The sequence below is a fragment of the Myxocyprinus asiaticus genome, chromosome 40 (genome assembly GCF_019703515.2).
Source record: "Myxocyprinus asiaticus isolate MX2 ecotype Aquarium Trade chromosome 40, UBuf_Myxa_2, whole genome shotgun sequence".
Lineage (NCBI taxonomy): Eukaryota > Metazoa > Chordata > Actinopteri > Cypriniformes > Catostomidae > Myxocyprinus > Myxocyprinus asiaticus.
The window spans coordinates 27,206,005-27,228,334 of NC_059383.1; the positions used below are offsets into that span (position 1 = coordinate 27,206,005).

Consider the following 22,330-nt stretch of genomic DNA (forward strand, 5'->3'; position numbering starts at 1 on the left):
CAACTTTTTAATTTCCTTCCCAGTTGCACACCATGTTAATGTACTCATCAACCTTGCCAGGCCTCAACGTCCTGTCATTACCTTGTCTGCAAAACATGCATGTTAAAGATGATCCATCCATCCATCCATCCATCCATCCAAATATTCTGTACTGCAGTGTAATGATATTTATTATGGTTTCTTCCTTACATTTTCCTTAATTACATTTCATTTGGAGGGAAAGTTTTGCACATTTTTTTTTTTTTTTAAACTACAAAATAATTGCCCCATATTGCGTAGGTGTTTGGTTGAATCTCTTAAGAAAAAAAAAAATTCTACTTTTGCCGTTTGAGACTGATGGTGGCTTGCTTGACTTCCCCTGTCATAATATTCTTCTCCAAATTAGAAAAAATCATAAAAAGCATAAAAATCTTGTTTCTTGTTTGTCATAACAACACCCTATCCTGAGGCATTCTAAAAATGCCTGTTTTAAAATTTGTAATAGTAAAAAGCAATGTACCAACAATAAGATTTCCTGCCAAATAACACAAGAGCATTTCTACTGTTTTAATTTGATGAATTATCTGTCTTCTTCTCCCTTCACCCCCATTTATTTTACCCTCTCACTCCAGGTCTTTTGTGAACCACTTAACACACTGTTTGCTAATACGGCCTTTTATAGCAATTAAATGCTGTCTCTGTGGTGCTGCAGTAATCGGCACCCCAGGCTATCTGTGCTGGCCTGGTTCAAGTGTGTGTGTGTGTGTGTGTGTATGTGTGTGTGTGTGTGTGTTTGCAATATACAGTATCATAACTGATTCCTCTCACACACTGGGGGTTTACAGAGAGCTCTGAGGGTTAAAGGAATCCTGCAGGTGTTGAATCTCAGTCAATGTTTAGCATCTCTCTCATCTCCTGTTTTCCCTCTGTGTGACACAGCAGAATACCTTTACATTTTCTTAATCAGTACTTTTGTCTTGTTTTCCAGTCCAAATATATACATCAATAAAGCAAGATATAGTAATTAGGGTACAACGGGGCTAAAGGCACACCTTAAGAAAAATTATTTTACCCCAAATACTATCCTTTCACTTATTGGACAGTTATTGAAATTGTTTTGATATAATCACCTTGAACAAAACTGAAAATGACAAATAAGTATTTTGTTTCAAAATAAATGTGATAATTTCCAGGATATTCATTAGATACATAAATTTACAACATTTAAAAAAAAAAAAACTCCAAATCAACCTTTAGACATAACATACAGTGATCTCATGGATCAGGAACATTTAGCAGTGCATGGTATCAAACAGATGATTAGGAAAATGCTGTGCTAGTTTTTGTTGCTATTTAGTGTTTTGGGAGAATTTATTTTTTATTTTTTATATATCAGTGCCTTTTACTCTGTGGAGCCTTTAGCCCTGTTGTACTCTACTCGAGAATCAAAACAGGGTAAGAAAACATCTTGGTTACTGATGAGATGTTGTGTCGATGTTGTGACACTAGGGGTTCGATCTTGAGAGCCCCAATCACCTTTGCTTAAAATAGAAATGGCCAATGAGAATTGGCGAGTGGAATTTGCATGCCACTCTCCGCCTCCCAGACATATGGGTATAAAAAGAGATGGCGTGCACCACTCATTCAGATTTATGCTGAGGAGCCGATAGAGAGTCCCGGCCATCTCAGTGGCCGGTTAAGCGCCGCGGCAGGAGGGACACAACGTCTCGTTCCCTCCATCAGGGAACAGAGGTTACATCAGTAACCAACGTTGTGCCGCTGTAGTGACACTTGGGGTTCCTAGAGGAAATGCCGTAGATGCTGAACTGTGTTACTAGGTACGGAAGAGTGGACACGGGCAAGCTGCTGCGTGCCTCGCAGCAAGTGCTCAACCACGTCGTGACCTTCCAGCTAGTTAGGTAAGGCGTCTCCCTAGTCCCATAAAGGGGGGAGGAGGCACTTACCCAAGTAGGCTACCGATGGTGCCTTTCCTGATTTGCTGTTAAGCAATTTCCCACCAAGTACTTTCTAGAATAGCGGTGGGAAGTGCTCTTCCCTCTCCAGGAAGGAGAGCACTATGGTGACCACATCCTACTGGAGGGAGGTTAACATGTGGAGAATACCATGGACTTACCAACGGGGAAGTTCACATATGGAATGATACCACCGGAGGACCCTATCTACAGAGAGGGTATGCAGCCACAGTGGCCTAGGCAGAAAAAGCTCTGGCGAGGGGAAACACAGGGTTCACCTAAGGGGAAACCGAACAGTGGAAGCTCATCATACGGGATTACCAAGGGGGAATCACCATGCATGGAGCACTAAGCCCGAGCACACAGGCTCACCCGAAAAGGGGCATACCATGAGTACTGGGCCTGGTGTCGTTACTCCTCCACCGAGTTCATCACCGAACAGTGCTTAAGATAGAGAGGCATCCGGGGTTCACCAGATACGGGGAACTGTTGTGGACAAAAAGGTGCACATTATCACCTTTGTAAAAGGGGAAAGGTACAATGCAAGCGGTACACCCAACCGGCCGCCCGATCTACCTGCTGTTACCGCGTAACACTCGGGTCGAAACGGGGTCTATGTGTAGGTTATAAATTCTCGCAAAGGTATTGAGTGTAGCCCAACCTGCAGCTCTGCATATGTCTGCTAGAGAGGTCCCCCTTGCCAGTGCCCAGGAGGGTGCAACACCTCTAGTGGAGTGCGCCCGGAATCCCAAGGGGCACGGCGATTCCTGAGATTGGTATGCAAGAGAAATGGCATCCACATTCCAATGGGCTAGCCATTGCTTGGAGACAGCTTTCCCCTTCTGCTGTCCTCCAAAACAGACAAAGAGCTGCTCTGAGTGTCTAAAACTCTGCGTGCATTCCAGATAGATTTGCAGGGCATGAACTGGACACAGCAACGACAAGGCTGGGTCTTCCTCCTCTGAAGGGAGCGCTTGCAGGTTCACCACCTGGTCCCGAAAAGGAGTGGTGGGAACTTTGGGCACATAACCGGGCCGGGGTCTCAAGATCATGTGAGAGTGTGCCGGCCCAAACTCCAGGCATTTGCTGGTAACAGAGGGCACCTGCAGGTCCCCCGCCCTCTTGATGGAAGTGAACGCCACCAGGAGGGCCATCTTCAGAGACAAAGTGCTGAGCTCAGCCTGCTCCAGGGGCTCAAAGGGGGCTCTCTGTAGGGCAGGTAGGACCACAGAGAGATCACAAGAGGGAATCAGGCGCAGTCTAGGAGGATTCAACCTCCTCGCACCCTTGAGAAACCTGTTGATAAGGTTGTGCTGTTGTGAGGGCCTACCGTCCAGTGTGTCGTGGTAAGCTGCTATGGCAGCCACGTACACTTTCAGGGTAGAGGGAGACAGCCATCTCTCCAGCCCTTCCTGAAGGAAAGACAGCACAGACCCGACGGCACATCTCTGTGTGTCTTTCCCATGGGAAGAACACCAGTTTGTGAAGAGATGCCACTTCAAGGCATACAGCCGCCTTGTAGAGGGGGCTCTGTCCAGAGTGATCATGCTTACCACCGCTGGCGTAAGACCCGCTAGGTCTTCCGCATCCCATCTAGGAGCCATACATGGAGATTCCAGAAGGCTGGCCGTGGGTGCTCGAGCGTGCCCTGCCCCTGAGTGAGAAGGTCCTGCCTCAGGGGAATGCACCAGGGAGGTGCTACTACCAGGAGCATCAGATCCGAGAACCAAGTCCGGTTGGGCCAGTACAGCGCAATGTACAGGACTTGCTGCTCATCCTCCCTGACTTTGCACAGAGTCTGTGCAATGAGACTCACTGGAGGAGACGTATACTTGCACGGCCCCTGAGGCCAGCTGTGCACCAAGGCACCCATGCCGAGGGGAGACTTGGACAGGGAGTACCAAAGGGGGCAGTGAGAGAACTTTTGGGATGCGAACAGGTCTACCTGTGCCTCCCCGAATCTCTCCCAAATCAGCTGGACTACGTGGGGGTGGAGTCCCCACTCCCCATGGAGTGTTACCTGCCATGAGAGCACATCCACTGCATGGTTGAGGACGCCCAGAAGGTGAGTGGCTTGCAGTGACTTCAACATCTGCTGACTCCAGAGGAGGAGGCGGCGGGCGAGTTGCGATATACAACGCGAGCGTACGCCACCTTGGCGGTTTATGTACGCTACGGTCGCTGTGTTGTCGGTCCGGACCAACACATGCTTGCCCTGAATCAACGGCCGAAGTCTCCACAGGGCCAGCAATACCGCCAGCAACTCTATGCAGTTGATGCTCTGCCAAAGGAGTCGGTGCCCTGTCCAGAGCCCCGAGACTGCCTACCCATTGCACATGGTGCCCCAGCCCGAGTTCGAGGCATCTGTCATGACCACGATGCATCTTGAGACCTGCTCTAGGGGAACACCTGGCCATAGAAATGCCAGGTCTGACCATGGGCTGAAAGTCTGATGGCACTGTGCAATGCCCACCTCGGGACTCGAGTCTGTAGCCGGTGCTGAAGCCCAGGAGCCTCTGAAATTGTTTCACTGGAACTACTACCTTCTGCCTGAAGGTCTTCAGGCAGGTCAGCACTGACTGAGCCTGTTTGGTCATAAGACGTGCCTTGAGAGTGACCGAGTCCAACTCCATACCGAGAAAAGACATGCTCTGCATAGGGGAGAGCTTGCTCTTCTCCTAGTTGTCCTGAAGCCCAATTCGGTTGAGGTGCTGAAGCACAAGATCCCTGTGCGCACACAATAGATCTCGCGAGTAAGCTAGAATTAGCCAGTTGTCGAAATAATTGAATGTGAATGCCCTTCTCCCTCAGCGGGGCCAGGACAGCCTCTGTGACCTTGGTAAAGACACGAGGGGACAGGGACAGACCGAAGGGGAGGACCTTGTTCTGGTATGCTCATCCCTCGAAGGCAAACCGAAGAAAGGGTCTGTGTTGAGGAAGGATCAATACGTGAAAGTACACGTCCTTCAGGTCGATGGCCATGTACCAATCCTGATGTCGTACTGATGCCAGGATGCGCTTCTGCGTTAACATCCTGTAAGGCTTTGTTCAAGGCACGCAGATCCAAGATTGGGCGCAACCCTCCCCCTCTCTTGGGCATGATAAAATAAGTGCTGCAAAAGCCCTCGTGCAACTCAGCTACGGGGATGGGCTCTATTGCTCCCTTCACCAGAAGGGTGGCAACCTCCACCCAGAGGACGGAGACACCCTCGCCCCGCACCATAGTGGAGAGGATGCCACTGAACCTGGGCGGGCATCTGGTGAACTGGATTGCACAGCTGAGGCGAATTGTCCTGTTGAGCCACAGCGAGGGACTGGAGAGCGCTAACCAGGCCTCCAGATTCCATACCAGTGGCACAGAGGGGACGACTGGACTTACCGTGCCCGGGCAGGGTGGTTCGCAGCAAGGCAAAGCAGGCGCCCCACCTGGAAGACAGCCCAGGGGGGACATGCTGCTCCGCAAGCCCACAACGGTGGCCGGTGACTGGGGTGGGCGAGTGACCCCAGAGACCAACAAACTTACCTGTTTGCCGGCTGTCTCTCGACAGAGAACGAGGGAACGGGAGGTACTCACGTTTGCCTGATTGACCGGAAAGACTTCCAGTGCCTTTCCGTCATGAGTGCGCTGACCCAGGGAATGAGGAAACTGCTGTTTTACTGACCATGTGGGCGCCGAGGCCCAGAGGGCACCCATCAATATAATACTTACTGTGTGCTGGCCCAGTGGCGATGGTGGGGCTGGAGAGTTCACCCGGGCCAGACCGGTCAGAGTCAGTCATCTAATCCCCAGGTTGCCTGTGCCAGGGCTGCCTCGAAGCCCATCCAGGGTTCTTGGGGGCCAGCTGATGGGCAGGTGAAGCCGACTTCCCGTGGGAGGATTTTCTTCTCTGAGGCCGGCATATGGGCTCCGATGGTACAGGATCTGGGGCCGGCACTGCAGGGGATCAGCTCTGGTGAGAAGCAGACGTGGCCTGAAGGCGGCCGAGTCGCGCCGTGGCAAGATGTGCTTAATTGCCTCGGTCTGCTTCCTCACCATCGAGGACTGATGGAAATCCTCAACGGTGTCACCAGAATGCCCCCTTGGGAGATGGGCGCACTGAGGAAGCTGTCCGACTGGCGGAGGACCATATGGTGGTGTATGTGAGCGCAGTAGAGCCCTCCTACTCTCTCTACCCTCCCCCTGTGTGTTCCCCGTTCTCTTCCCCCTCCCCTCTTCCCTCTCACTCTGCTCTCTCTCCAGAGCCCGTTCCTGCCCCGCGGAGGTGAGGAGCCCCGCCACCGAGGCCAGTTCCCCGCGCGCAGGTGCGGGTGTGGAGCCTGGGCCAGCCTGCTGGAGTTGCGAGGATCTGGGACACTTCTGGGATCAATGCCCTTTGATGGAGCTGGGGATGGTGGTCCAAATCTCCGACACTCTGCAGGCTGCCCCCGACCATGCCAGAGCGTACCGGATACCGGTAAGTGTCAAGGGGGGTACTCACCAAGCATTGGTGGACACAGGTTGTAATCAAACCACTATCCACCAATGCTTGGTTTAACATGAGGCTTTGGGCACAGCTAAAACGGTGAGGGTGAAGTGTGTGCATGGGGATATTCACAACTACCCTGTGGTGACCCTTGTGATTAAATTCCAGGGAACAAAACGTAGAGTGGAGGTGCGGTTAGTTCCCGCCTCACCCATCCGCTGATTTTGAGGATTAATTGGCCTGAAATTAGAAATGTGTTAAAGAGAATATGCGCGGATGGGTCCTGCACAAAAGCGTTGAGATGTGAAATGTGCGATGCTCTGGCAGGGGAGGCGGAGCCGGGGCCATCTTTGTCAGCTCCACGTCAGGATGAGGGGAGGATGCGGCCCCTCCCATCCTCAGGGGATTTCCCAAAGGGGATTTCCCTTTGGAGTAGTTGCGAGACAAAACCCTCAAACACGCCTTCGACCAAGTGAGTGTGATCGATGGTCAACAGCTGCGGCTGGGTGTCGCACTTTTATATCCCTATTTCGCAGTTATAAATGAGCGGTTGTATAGAGTGATGCAGAACGCTCAAACAAAGGAAAATACAACCCAGCTCTTAATACCGCAGAGCCGCCGGGATATGGTGTTCCAGGCAGCTCATTATAATACGATGGCGGGTCACTTAGGGGAAAGGAAAACACTGAACCGACTAATAGCCCGTTCTTATTGGCCGGGCATTGGCGGCGAAGTTCGAAGGTGGTGTGCGGCATGCCGCGAATGTCAGCTGGTGAATCCACTGGCCACCCAAAAAAGCGCCATTGTGCCCCCCTTCCACTGATCGAGGTCCCCTTCGAGAGAATTGGCATGGACCTCGTCGGGCCATTAGAGCAGTCAGCACGTATACATCACTTTGTGTTAGTCCTAGTGAACTATGCAACGCGATATCTGGAAGCAGTGCCTCTATGCATCATCTCGGCACGTAGTGTTGCGGAGGCACTCTTCAAAAAAATCTCCTGGTTGGGCATTCCGAAAAAAATCCTCACTGATCAGGGCACAGCCTTTATGTCACAGACACTATGCAAGCTTTAAGAATTATTGGCCATTAAGTCAATTTGCACCAGCATTTACCATCCACAAACAGATGGCCTGGTGGAACGATTTAATAAAACCCTTAAGAACATGATTCGTAAGTTCGTGCACAAGGGTGCTAGAAATTGGGACAAATGGTCGATCCCCTGTTGTTCGCAGTACGAGAGGTCCCGCAAGCCTCCACTGGGTTTTCCCCATTCGAGCTGTATGGGTGGCGCCCGCGTGGCGTGCTTGATGTCATATGCGAAGCTTGGGAGGAGGGACCTTCAGCTGGTAAGAATTAAATTCAAAACGTTCTTGATCTTACAGCAAAACTCCACACCTTGGGGCAACTAACACAGGAGAATTTACTCCAAGCTCAAGAACGACAGAGCCGACTGTATAACAGGGGAACTCGGCTGCGGGAATTTGCACTGGGAGATAAGGTACTTGTATTACTCCCCACATTGAGCTCCAAATTACTCGCCAAGTGGCAAGGACACTTTGAGGTCACACAACAAGTGGGGGATTTTGATTATGAGGTAAAGTGAACAGATAGAGGGGGCGCACGTCAAATATATCACCTCAACCTCCTGAAATTGTGGAGGGAGGCGGTCCCTGTGACGTTGGCTACGGTAGTTCCGGAGAGGTCGGAGTTCGGGCCGGAGGTGAATACAAAACCTAAATCACATCACCCTGGTCACTTGCGGAGACCACCTCTCACCGTATCAAGTCACAGAGTTTGCCAAGTTGCAACAGGAATTTGCAAACGTGTTTTCCCCTCTACCGGGTCGTACGAACCTCATCCAGCACCACATAAATTTGACGCATACCCAGTGCCTCGTGTTGATGAGTTGCTCGATCGGTTGGGCACTGCTCGATTTTATTCGACATTGGATTTGACAAAGGGTTATTGGCAGATCCCCTTGACACCAATTTCCCATGAAAAAACAGCCCTCTCCACACCGTTTGGATTACACCGATTCCTGATGCTTCCGTTCGGTTTGTTTGGGGCTCCAGCCACATTTTAGTGCCTCATGGACCGAATCCTCAGACCGCATTTGGCTTATGCAACTGCCTATTTAGATGACATCATCATTTATAGTAATGATTGGCAGCGGCATATGCAGCATCTGAGGGCAGTTCTGAGGTCGCTGCGACGGGCGGGGCTCACAGCAAACTCCAAGAAGTGCGCGGTTGGGCAGGTGGAGGTTCAGTATCTGGGGTTCCACTTGGGCCACTGCCAGGTGCATCCCCAAATTGACAAGACTGCTGCGATTGTGACCTGCCCAAGACCCAAGACCAAAAAGGGGGTGAGACAGTTCCTGGGGCTGGCTGGCTATTACAGGAGGTTTGTGCCTAATTATTTGGATGTCACCAGCCCGCTGACTGCTCTCACTAAAAAGGGGGCTCCAGACCCAGTCCAGTGGATGGAGCAGTGCCAACAGGCGTTTACGCAGATTAAAGCCGCACTTTACGGGGGGCCGCTTTTACACGCACCTAATTTCTCTCTCCCTTTCGTATTACAGACGGATGCTTTAGACAGAGGGCTGGGGGCCGTACTCTCGCAGGTGGTGGAGTTGGAGGAACGTCCGTTGCTGTACATCAGCCGCAAGCTCTCCTTGAGGGAAACAAAGTACAGCACCGTGGAAAAGGAGTGTCTGGCCATCAAGTGGGTGGTCCTCACTCTCCGTTACTACCTGCCCCATTGCAATGGCTCCACTGCATGAAGGATACCACCCGGTGGTATCTGGCTCTCAAGCCCTTTAAATTCAAGGTGGTCCACAGACCAGGGGCGCAGATGGCTGTCGCTGACTTCCTTTCCAGAAATGGGGGGGAAGTGGTAGACAGGCCAGATGGCTCCCCGGCCTGAGTCGGGCGGTGGGGATATGTGGCAGCGGGGGCATGGTCGAGCGTCCGTCCGGAGAGAGAGAAAGCAGTAAGGGTGCTTACACCTGAGCTAGATTATGTCTTACACCTGTCTCTAATTCCAGTGAGCATGGGGAGAGCGGCATATAAATGGCCACACCACCAGCAGAGAGGCAGAGAGAGTCTGGCACAAGGGAGCCAACAGTGCTTGTGGAAGCTGATGTGTTTATGTTTGTGAAGCTAATGTGTTTACGTTCGTGAAGCTAATGAGTTTGAGTGCCTACATGCCTACATGCCTACATGCCTCTGAGACTGTTGAGTTTGTGAAGCTGTAAAGCATTGAAGTGGCCGATTAAAAGCCTTACCTGAGTCTGGAAAAACCTGCTTCCCTGTGTCCTCCTTCCCTTCTGTTTGTGGAGTCCTTCACAGTGGCGCTACAGAGCTCCCCAACCACGCCCATGTGTTAACTTTTTCCCAGGCCTAATGGCCGAAAACTCTGATGTGTGTGCAAAATATCATGAAAATTCAAGCATACTAAGTACCTCAAAAACATGTGAATATACATATAAAGGAATAATGACATTTAGTGTGTTGTCATGGCAACACTATTTAAGATATCAAGAATCCTTTCAGAATTTTAAATCTGCACTCTCTTGACATCATTCTAAAAAAATGTAAGCAATTCAGGTAAACATTAAAGGGATATTTCAAAGTCTGTTAAAAGTGACACACTTTTTTCCACCAGTTGGTGACGCTACGACCGTGACCCACAATAGCCACATCAATGTGATCAGCCCGCAAGGCCAAACATACGGCTCAATTTTGATGTAAATCACATGATGCACGCAAAAGATATGAGACACTTCCTATTTCACATTTTTTTACATTATTTTATCAAGTCGCCATGGCAACACCGTGCAATATATAAAAAAAATCAGTTCGCAATTTAGCATCGTCAATGTCGTGGCATGATGTCGCCCACATTTGGTACCTGTAACATGAATCCCTGAAGAGGAGTATTTAAAATTCCAGAGCATGCATTTTTGAAACAATCCAAAATGGCTGACTTCCTGTTGGGTGGAGCTTATGACTGTCAGCATGAAGTTGTCTGGCTTGATGAGATCTATATATGTACAAAGTTTGGTGACTGAAGCTCAAAAGTGATGTGATACAGACCACCCCCAAAAAATGCTCATCTTCTAAGTGGTGCTACAGAGCCCCCTCTACATGCCCATGTAGGCCCTAATGGCCTATGACACTAACGCGTGCGCAGAATTTCATGATCTTTTGAGCATGCTAAGTGCCCCAAAAGCCCCCTCCGCACTTTCAGTGTTTGAATCCTAAATACTGATTAAGAAAATGCTTTTTTGCAGTATAGTATTTACAGACAAATCATTACATATCACCGTTACAGCTGTATAGCAAGGGTGTTATGAATGTGAAAATGGTCTCCCAGCCCACCCAGTTGGCTGGTTTTAGAGTGACTTTGGGCACTTTTCAGCTGCCTCCCAGCTAAAACCAGCTGAGCACTAGCTTGGCCTTACAGGGAGACCAGCTTAAACCTGCCATAACAAGTTTAAACCAACTAATGCCAGCCAACAAGCTTAGCCTGGTTTAGCTCTTTTTTTGTCATCGACATGGAAAAGTGTTACAATTATGCCTGCTCTCTCTTACACAGGACAAACACAATGCTACCTTTCACAGCGTCTGATTTGTGATGAAGTCTTGGAATCATCCTAGCGTGTGCATCCCTCACTTTCATAATGTCAGTGAATCGGGGGAATTTACTCATGTTATTTTGGGGAACTGCCACAGGGTTGACAGACTATCAGCATTCCGACAGATCTTCTCTATCTGATATTACAATCCATCTCGTCCTCTGCTGTCTTGCTGTTCTCCGCTGTCTCGCTCTCTATCCGCATCACGAGCACTGACACTCCCATCACATTGGTAAATACTACTTTATTTGATACTCGGGATGTTTTAGAATTAATGAGCTGGCACCCATGTGCTGATATGGGGGGAAAGAACATCTCCCTTTAAATTGGTTTGCAGCATTTATTGCTCTCCAGAAATCGTATTAGTCAAACCAATCTCATTTAAATCTTCCATTCCCTAATTAAACCTTCACACCTGTCTTGTGCTGCCCTGCAAGTGCACTTTTTTCCAAATTATAGATGAACAATCGGAGATTTGCGCCTCTGTGAATATGTTTCTGTTTTGACTGTCTTGGGGGTGTTTACATTGATTAATAAAAAAAAAAACAACTTTTAAAACACATTAAGCTCATTTGACATAATGGTGATTACCACAAAAAATAAATTAAACTTGTCCCTCTTTTTTCTTAAAAAAAAAAAAAAAAACACAAATCAAGGTTACAGGGAGGAACTTACAATGGACATGAATAGAGCCAATATATGGAGGTTGTAAATGCAGAATTGTGAAGTTTATAATTTTATAAAAGCGCTTATATTAATTAATCTGTTAGAACTTGTGTATTTGAGCTGTAAAGTTTTTGAAATTGTCGTTTTATGGTTTGCAGCATTACTTGTTGTAAAATTGGATATAACTTTTCATAGAAAAGGCTAGTGAGCAATTTTATTACACTAAAATCATATAAACACGCATATTGTTTACATCTTGTGCCTACTTTTTAAACGGTATTTTAATGTTTAGGGATGAGCCCCATTCACTTCCAGTGTAAATGCCTCACTTTAATATTTTTGCTGTTTTTAAAGAAAAGGAGGGAGAGGTCAATTTTTATTTTATTTTATTTTTTATTTTATTTTTGATAATTAACATTATCAGTCAAGTCATTTTTATTTGTATAGCGCTTTTAACAACACCCATCGTTTCAAAGCAGCTTTACAGGAAATCATGCAAATAAATAAATAAATAAATCTATAATGTCTTACAGTGGTCATTGTGTAGTTTTATTAAATATGATTGTAAAATGTGTATAGAAATTAAATAATTAAATAATAATTGTATTGAGAATCCCTGTGAGCATGCTGAAGGCGACTGTGGCAAGGAACACAAAACCAAAGATGTTTGTTAATGGAGAAAAATAATCTTGGAAGAAACCAGGCTCACTGTGGTGGCCAGTTCCCCTCTGGCTAAACAACATGAATATAATGCCAATATTAGTTATTTGTGTGCAGTGCAAGTACTTAAAGTTGTAAATTAAGTAAGCGTTAAGGTCCAGTGTTTTAAAAAGAAAAATATTTTTTTTATAAACTGTAAGATTAATGACTAATGTCTTTGAAGTCCATCCTGGATTAACTGCAGAAGTTTACATAGATGTATTGTCCTTTGTTAGTTGACTGATGAAGGCTTTTGTTGGCAATTAAATGATAGTCTGTGTATTCAATTTCAAGAGTGTAGTCCATCAATAGACAAAGGTAATGCAGGCAGAGACAAATGAGGTGCATCGCAGTTCAACCTGCAGGTCATTTCGGTGAGGTTCGGTGGTGTCCATCCTAAATCCAAGGTTCAGGCAGTGGCATATGAATTATCCGATGTCTTACAGTTGAAGTTGGCATCAGTTCATCCTCTGAAGTAAAAAAAACTGAAGTGATGTCTGGCTAGCACTGGCTGTAATTTGTCGTCATCTCTCAGCGTCACGTAGCAGTGGTGTCTGACACCAAGCAGCAATGGAGCTGGATCTGGCAGGCTCTGGTAATCTTGAGATATGAATCCCGAGGTTGAGACAGGGAAAAAAATAGAATAATATTAGCGTAGATGCCATTCAATTTTATGCAGAGTTATAGATCATGATGGATGTTTCTGGTTCCGGCAAACCTAACTAAAGCAGCCTAATTGTGAGTTGAATGATAAATTAGGTGTATGCCTGGCTAAATAGATGAGTCTTTAGTCTAGACTTAAACTGAGTGTGTCTGCATTCCAAACAGTGTTAGGGAGACTATTCCATAATTTAGGAGCCAAGTATGAAAAGGATCTATCTCCTTTTGTGGATTTTGATATTCTTGGAATTATTAACAAGCCAGAATTTTGTGATCATAATGAACATGTCGGAATGTAGCGTGTCAGAAGGTCACTGAAGTACTGTGGACCTATTAAACTTTAGCTGCATCTAGATCCTGCTCTCATGACTTCCTTCCAAACGTTACAGAACAACTGACCACCAAATGGATCTAGCGGCTATGTTCGTCCAGTTGAACCAGGAGGATTTACCCATAGGGGAATACTCCCATCTTTTCAGCGCCATTGCCAGCTTCACTGGATTTGCTGATTCCCACCTAAAGTCAATTTACCAGATCGGTCTAACAGCTCACCTGTGGAGGGAATTGCCAGAGATGGAAGACTACACATGGGAGGAATACGTGAAATTGACACTAGAAACTCTGGCTTCAGAGGATCCTCCTCTCCCTACCCTGATCCCGGCTTCCAAGCCTTCCACTGCTCCATGCCTTGTCACAGCCATGCCTGAGTCAGCTCCACGCCATGTCACAGCTACGCCTGAGTCTGCTCCATGCCATGTCACAGCTACACCTGAGTCTGCTCCATACCAGGTCACAGCTACGCCTGAGTCTGCTCCACGCCAGGTCACAGCCAAGTTTGAGTCTGCTCCACGCCCGGTCACAGCCAAGTCTAAGTCTGCTCCACGGCATGTCACAGCCCAGTCTTCCATGGCTCCTTGCTCCAAGCCTCACGTGGAGCAGTTCCCATGCCTGCCATGGCCAATGAGCCAACGCCCAGGCCTCCTGACCCTGTTTCAGCCCTGTGGCCGCCAACCAGGCCTCCTGATACAGTCCCTACCCTGAGGTGGTCTCCTGGGTCTCCTGGCTGTCTGCCTGATCTGCTCTGTTCTTTATGGTCTCATGGCCGTCTGCCTAATCTGCTCTGGTCTCCTGGGTCCCCTGGCCACCTGGCTGGTCTGCTCTGGTCTCCCGGCCTTCTGCCTGATCTGCTCTGGCCTCTTTGGTCTCCGGTTCCATCTTGAGCCGCCCATTTGGGGGGGGGGTCTGTCATAATTCACTGTTGTGTTGGCTTGTGTTTATCCTCTGTCTTCTGTTTTCCCTGGACTACACTTCCCAAAATGCACTGCCCTCATCTCTGTCAGCTGTTCCCAATTGTTCTCACCTGTGTTCCATTCCCTCATTAGTCCTTGTGTATATAATGCCCTGATTTCTGTTCAGTCTGTTAGTCAATTCTGTCAGTTGTTGTGTTTTCTCCTGTTCATATATCGGTTCCCATCATGGATGTAACGTTTGTTTTATTTCCTAGTTCCTAGTTCTGCCTTTTTCCAGTGTTTACCCTGTTTTTGTACTTTGCTTTATTTTCTATTAAGCTTTAGCTGCATTTAGATCCTGCTCTCGTGACTTCCTTCCAAACATTACAGTAATGACGATAAAATTGGGCTAATATGATAATATTTCTTAGTTCTAGTCAGTGCTCTGGCAGCTGCATTTTAAACCAATTGAAGTTTATTTATTGAACTTGCTGGACATCCTATCAGTAATGCATTACAATAATATAGTCTTGAGGTCATGAACGCATGAATACATTTTTTGGCATCAGCAACAGAGGACATGTGTTGTAATTTAGCAATATTACTCAGGTGGAATAATGCTGTTCTACAAACATTGGAAATGTGATTTTCAAAGGACAGATTGGTATCAAATATAACACCTAAGTTCTTTGCAGAAGAAGACGACGAAACAGTACATCCATCAAGAGTCAAATTATATTTTAGTGGAGGTTTTTGGTCCAATCATTAGTACCTCTGTTTTGTCGGAATTGAGTAGAAGGGTATCATCGGCATAACAGTGGAAACTTATTCCATAATTCCTGATAAAATCTCCCAGGGGAAGCATGTATAAGGAGAAAAGCAGTGGTCCTAATCTGATCCCTGTGGCACTCCATACTTAACTTTTGTTTGATTTGATAATTCCTCGTTTACACATACAAAGTGGTAGCGGTCTGATAAAAAGGACCTAAACCATGTGAGGAGTTAATAATATTAAGAAGAGGTTCTGAGATTACTGGGAATACCTCTTTTAAGAGATTAGTTGGTATTGGATGTTGTGGCTTTTGATTTTTTGATAAGTTTTGTTAGCACTTCATGACCTATGACAGCGAAGGATTGAAGTTGCTCGAGAGCAAAATGATGAGACACTATTTTCTGAGGTGCTGCGACATTTGATTGCATAGTTCCAATTTTATTTCGGAGTATTTCAATTTTATCAGTAAATAAATTCATGAAGTCTGTACTATTGTGCTGCGACAGAATATCTGGTTCAGTCGATACTTTATTTCTAACCAATTTAGCCACAGTACTGAATAAACACCTAGGATTGTTGTGGTTATTTTCTATGAGTTTGCTAAAATATGCTGCCCTGGCAGCTTCTAGTGCCTGTCTGTAGCTACAAACACTATCCTTCCATGCACCGCGAAATACCTTTCATTTTTTATTCTTCCACTTGCGCTCCATTTTTCGAGTTGTTCTCTTGAGAGCATGAGTGTGATCATTGTACCATGGTGCAAGGCTTTTTTCTTTAATCTTCTTTAATTGAAGGGGGGCAACACTATCAAGAGTGCTAGAGAAGACTGTATTTATATTTTCTGTTATTTTTTCAAGTTCTTCTAGACTTTTTGGCTTACTGAGTATGTGAGACAATTCTGGAATATTATTAGTGAAGCTGCCTTTAGTGATTGAAAGAGTAGTTCTATCTGAACGACAGCATGGTGTAGATTGAATGACATTAGCTGATCGCAACAAACAAGAGATGAGGTAATGATCTGAGATGTCGGCTCTAAAATTTCTATAGTATCAACATCAACTCCATATGACAGAATTAAATCTAGCGTATGATTATGGCGATGTGTTGGTCCTGTCACATTTTGTCTGACTCCAAGAGAGTTGAGAATGTGTCATTTTCATTATCTATGTGAATGTTGAAGTCACCAACAATTAAAGCTCTATCTACATTAACTACTAGATCAGATTGAAAATGTGCAAATTCACCAGTTACACCAGTAAGTAAGGCCCGGTTGATCTATATACTGTAGCAAGGGCAAAAGATGACAGAGATTTTTTATTTATATCTGACGGTGTCATATTAAGCATTATTAGTTCAAAAGACTTAAACTTATATCCTGTCCTCTGAATAACACCAAAAACTTCACTGTAAATTGTAGCAACACCTCCTCTTCGACCCTTCAGACAAGGCTCATGTTTATAACAATAACCTGAGGGAGTAGATTACTTTAAACTAATATATTCATCCAGTTTAAGCCAGGTTTCATTTACATTTACATTTACATTTATTCATTTGGCAGACGCTTTTATCCAAAGCGACTTACAAAAGAGGAAAACATAAGCGAATCATCTTAAGGAGACAGTGGTATGAAAAGTGCTATATTACAAAGTTTCACTAGCATCAGAATAGTATTCAAAACAGAATAAAGTGCAACAGGGATTTTTTTTTTTTTTTTTTTTTTTAAATGACTGATTAAGTGCTCATGGAAAAGATGTGTTTTTAGTCATTTTTTAAAGACAGTTTCAGTCAAACAGAGTGCATCCAAACTATGATCTGTAATAATTTCATTTACAATTAGTGCTTTGGTAGAAAGAGATCTAATGTTTAGTAGCCCTAGCCTTTATATGATGTTTATCTTAATTTTTTTTTGTGTGTATTTTTCAAGTTAGACCCTAATCAGATTTTTTTTAAACAATTTAGTGAGTTTTGTGTTTGGTAGTTCGGGGAACAGACACAGTCTCTACATGATATCTAGGTGATACAGTCTCTATGTGTTGTAGTTCATGTGACCTATGTGACATCTCAAGGCAGCTAGCAGACGTTCAGACCAGTTTGACTGCTTCCTGACCTGGGCCCCAGTTAGTCAAATACTATCATTATTACGACTATGAGCAAAATTACTAGAGAGGAGTGCGGCACCTTTCCTGGAGGGATGGAGACCATCTCTCTTTAGCAGGTCAGGTCTACCCCAAAAACTCTTCCAATTGTCTATAAATCCTATGCTATTCTCCAATGCTATTCTCCAGACACCACTCAGACATACAGCTGTTCAGTGACACTAATATACTATAAACCTCATCACCATGACGAGTAGGGAGGGGGCCCGAGCATATTACAGTGTCTGACATAGTTTTTGCAAGTTCACACACCTCTTTAACATTATCTCTAGTGATCTCCGACTGACGAATCCGGACATAATTAGTGCTGGCATGAATAACAGTTTTAGAAAATCTACATTTAGCATTAGCCAGCACTTGTAGATTTGATTTGATTTTGAGTTTTCTGTGTATAAATACCCTCTAGTTTTGTTCAGTCATTTGTCAATCCTTGAAGTGTTGTGTTGAGTTTATAAAGTGTTACGTTGTAAGGTTGTATTGTCATGTTATTTTGTGATGTTAGCTTTAGCGTTTGTTCCACTCCAACATTTATAATTAAAGGATTGAAAGAATCTACTCCTGCATCTCCTCTCTTCCACTCCTAGACACCCAACGTAACAGCTTTTATCAATGGAGTCGATAAATATTTCAAATTATTAGGCTTAATAATTAGTCGTAAAATTTGACTAAATTATGTTTTTTTCCTAATTATTTTCCAAAATATGCTAAAGAAGAAAATATAAATGGTGGGATAATTGCACTATACAGGAAAATTGAAAAAACATAAAAAAAAAAGAAAAAAAAGAAAGGTTTTAGGTTATATTCAGTGGTTCAAAAACTTAATTGTGGAAAAGAAATAAATGCATAATGCTTTGTGTTGAACAGAAGAATGCACAACTTTAGCGTTAGTTGTTCAGTAGAAATCCTATATTTACTGTGCATTTTCACATTGAGAAAAAAAAATCCTTTCTGAGGCTTTATATGGAATTAGGATGAAAATAATGTGCATTTCGAACTGTTCTGAGACCAGTGCAGACAGATAGCACAATGGAGGTTAAGTCATTCACTAAATAGGGAGGTGCAAGGGAGCATCCTATAGCTTTCCTATGCAGCCAAGTGCATTCACTCCTAAAATCTGGCCAAAAGTTCAGTTTCAGGCTGCAGATGATGTTTGGAGCACTCACTCGCACTTGGTAATCAGTATTCAGAATTTATATTGTATAATTTTATTTTAACATGGTTGACAGTGATTTGACAATGCTGGCCATTACTCTGAATCAGAATTATTTATGCTAATTTCTGATTGTTAAAATGCTTCAACACTGGCTATCACTTGTTTGTTTGATAGTGCAAAGAGAGAACATTGAGATTTTGTTGCCAAAGTTTCTAAGCAGCTTTACAGAAAATCAGCTGTAATGTTTGTAACATCTCAAAAACATGAATAACCAACACTCCTGGAAACATAAACACTTTGATCCAAAAAAAAAATAAATAAAAAAAAATAAAAAAATAAAAAATCTGACTTTCTATAGCTTGGTATAAATAGGTAAATTTCACAATTTAGTCCCGCTGTCCCCATATGAGGACACTAATTGTTTTATACTGCATTTACTATTTGCTCTGGATTATTTTTTTATTTTTTTTATATTTTTTTTTTTTTTTTTTTTTGCATATTTCGTAGGTGCCACTAATTACAAATCAAAAATGGAAATGAAAAATAACTGTGGGAATACATTGAAAAAATGTCTTAAGGACTATATGCAGAGTTTTAGAGTAGTAATGGTGGTGGCGTAGTGGGCTAAAGCACATAACTGGTAATCAGAATCTTGCTGGTTTGATCCCCACGGCCACCACCATTGTGTCCTTGAGTAAGGCACTTAACTCAAGGTTGCTCCAGGGGGATTGTCTCTGTAATAAGTGTACTGTTAGTTGCTTTGGATAAAAGCATCTGCCAAATGTAGAGTGTTAAGTGTTTTACTTTAAAAGCAGTATTTCTTTACTCTACAATGAGACAATTTAAGTCTTTTTCTAGGTTGAATGTTTTGTAGGCCAAGACCTCCTAGATGTCTGAGCTTTCCATGAATTCCATTATTATATTTGTGTATGTGCGTGTGTGTGTGTGTGTGTGTGTGTGTATTTTTGTATTTAAGAGTATGAAGTTGAGTGTGTAACAACTGCAAGCAAGAAGATATGACTAGAAACTCATATACAGTAATGTTCAGAATAAACTTGCAGTAGCAAAATAGCTTCACAGTATAAACACTGAATGATCCAGGGTCACTACTGCATTTATGAATGCTCCGTTATCAATTAAACATTAGCAGCAGGCAACACATGAAAAGCAACTGAGAATATAGAAGGCACATGTGCTTCAATCTCAAGTTTTGTAAGCATTTGAAGTGTTTAAGGTAGCATTAAGGTAGAACATTATAAACAGCTCCACACTTTAAAAAGTGGTTTATTTCTAAAAGTAGTCTCTGCCAATTGAGACATATATTTAAAGTAACCTTTAAAGTTAAAGAGAACACATTTTTTAAGTATGGTGTGCTTATTAGATTTCATTGATTGATACAAAAATATGAGTCACATTTATAAAAAGAACTGCATGATTGCAGCTTATAAAAGCTGAATTTAAAATGTGCTTTAAAAAGAATGAAAAAGCAAGAAAGTCAGCGATTTAATTTTTTCCTTTTAGCTTTCTGTTTTTTCCTTAGGGAATTTTAGTTTTTTTTTTTTTTCTTGAGTTGTTTATTCAAACTATCCTCCAAGTGCATGCTTGCAGTCTTTCATGCAACATAGTATGAAGTCCTGAATTGTATACAGGCTTTGTGCAGTTTGTTGCGGAAAAAATTGTCTGTTACCGATTTACTCTACGGACCAATACAAACTAATTAAAAAAGAAAACAAAGTGAAAAGATGTGAGAAAAGTTATATAAGCAATCATCAGGGCTATTTCTAATGACAATTGGTTTGTGCCTTTGTGATAACATCATTTCCATTATTTGCTGCATTTTAATTGCAGAACATCAGTACTGCAGCCCATCTTCAGCATCCTGTCATTTGGCTGAATGCAGGTATTAGGACCAATCTTTAGAATAATGCAAAGTGTGCACAACTAAACAAATGAATTGTACTTTTGACAAATATTTTTAAAATGAAGTCGCTTACATGAGATGAAGACTCTTTTCATGTCAGTGGCCTTGAAATAACTGTTTTGGTTGCAGAATAAATTAACTGTGTGTGACAAAAGCAATTCAGATTAGAGTATTGCTACAATGGCATTGTTAACCGAAATAAAAAAAATAATTAAAAAAATAGCTGAAAGTTGTCAGTACAAAGTCCAAGACCATTGTTGTATTGGCACAGTGAAATGCATTAGCGTTCACATTCATCTCGATTGCAATTTCTAGTGCAAAAAATTGTCACTGGCAAAACATCTTCTATAGTGTTATGAAATACTGTATTTGCAATTTATATGTTGCAAAAAAATCAGCAGAATGCACTGCTACTTTTGAATGGCTGTCAATGGAGAAAGATGCTTTTGTCTTGCATAATCTACCAGAAGAGGCTAATTGGCATAATCCAAGCCAAACCAAGCCCAAACATAAGCAAAATGTACTTAATGCACCTTTAATTTTCATCTGAAGGTTTTTGTGCACTTAGTCTTATGGTACTTTTGATATTTACAACAGGGTCAAGTTGAAGGATGGTGTGGCGTTTCTGGGGGCGAGGGCCAGCAATCCAGTGCAGTGGACAATCAGTCAGGATGTCCGGAGTGAGGGACACAGAGTGGTCACCCTGCACTGCCACAGAAAGGAAGCCAACTTTGGAAAAAGGTCAGTAACTATTTGGTTTGTCAATGTTCTCATTTTATAAACACTTTTAGTGAATTTTGAATCTAGAAAATTTGTTATCAGAAAAGTTATCATGGCAAAGCTTCAAGTTACTTGACCCAGATGTTCAAAGATGAAGATTGTAGCTTCTGGCAAAAAACATTTCAAACAAAAAGTTTTTTCTCACATGGTTTCTGAAGCTCAGAATTTTGAGTTCCCTTTGTCAGGTTTTTGCCAACAAAGATCCAAACACACTGACATGCCGTGACCTGCCTTTTGGTCTTTAGTCCTCAAATATAGGCAACTCTGCCTAATGACTGTTTTTCTAAACTCTTCTTCTTCTTTCATAAATAGGCCCTCTGGCAGCAGCTTTTTCTCAGAATAAAAGGAATAGTTCACCCAAAAATTTAAATGAGGTCATAATTTACTCACCCTCATTCTTTTTCGGAACACAAAAGGAGTTTTATTTATGTTTTGGCCCGTCTTTTTAATACAATGGCAGTAGATATTGCCTCACTTTAAAGCTTAGAAAAGGACCCAAAAGTATCACAGTAGTGCATGCAATTCATGCATCATATTCCAAGTCTTCTAAAGGCATGCAGTAGGTTTTGGTGGAAAACAAACCAAAAGTCATTTCTCTGTGAAAATCTTGATGTCCGTTGCTCATTCATGAGCACTATGAGAGAAGTTCACAGTGGCACGAATTGCATGCTTTACTTTTATGATACTTTTGGGTAATTTTTTGAGCTGTAAAACATCTCCTTTTTTGTTCCTCTTAAAAAAACAGTCATACAGGTTTGAAATTACTTGTGGCAGAATTTTATTTTTAATGAACCATTCCTTTAAAGGGATAGTTCACCCAAAAATGAAAATTCTCTTATCATTTACTCACCCTCATGCCATCCTAGATGTTTGATTTTCTTTCTTCTGCAGAACACAAATGAAGATTTTTAGAAGAAAATTTCACATCTGTAGGTCCATACAATGCAAGTGAATGGTGGCCAGAAATTTGAAAGTCCAATTATCACATAAAAGCATAATAAAAGTTATCCATACAACTCCAGAGGTTTAATCAATGTCTTCTGAAGCGATCCAATCGATATTGGGTGAGAGCAGACCAAAATGTAACTCCTTTATCAACTGTAAATCTTGACAGCAGTCTCCTTGGCGATTGTGATTTTGTCGTCTATCGCTCTGCATGCATCAAGCACTAGGAAGTGTAATCGAGCTTGAAATCACTTTTGTGCCAGGATGTACTGTGAAAAAGGAGTTATATTTTGG

At 43.5% G+C, this 22,330-nt stretch overlaps 1 protein-coding gene across 1 annotated transcript in view; it reads left to right on the forward strand.

Moving 5' to 3' along the window:
* The window catches only part of LOC127430926 (transmembrane protein 132C-like), a 189,391-nt gene that overhangs the window by 66,954 nt on the left and 100,107 nt on the right, over positions 1-22,330 (forward strand). The window contains exon 4 of the mRNA XM_051681066.1: positions 20,909-21,052. Coding sequence (XP_051537026.1) covers positions 20,909-21,052 — 144 coding nt within the window. The remainder of the gene's footprint in view (positions 1-20,908; positions 21,053-22,330) is intronic.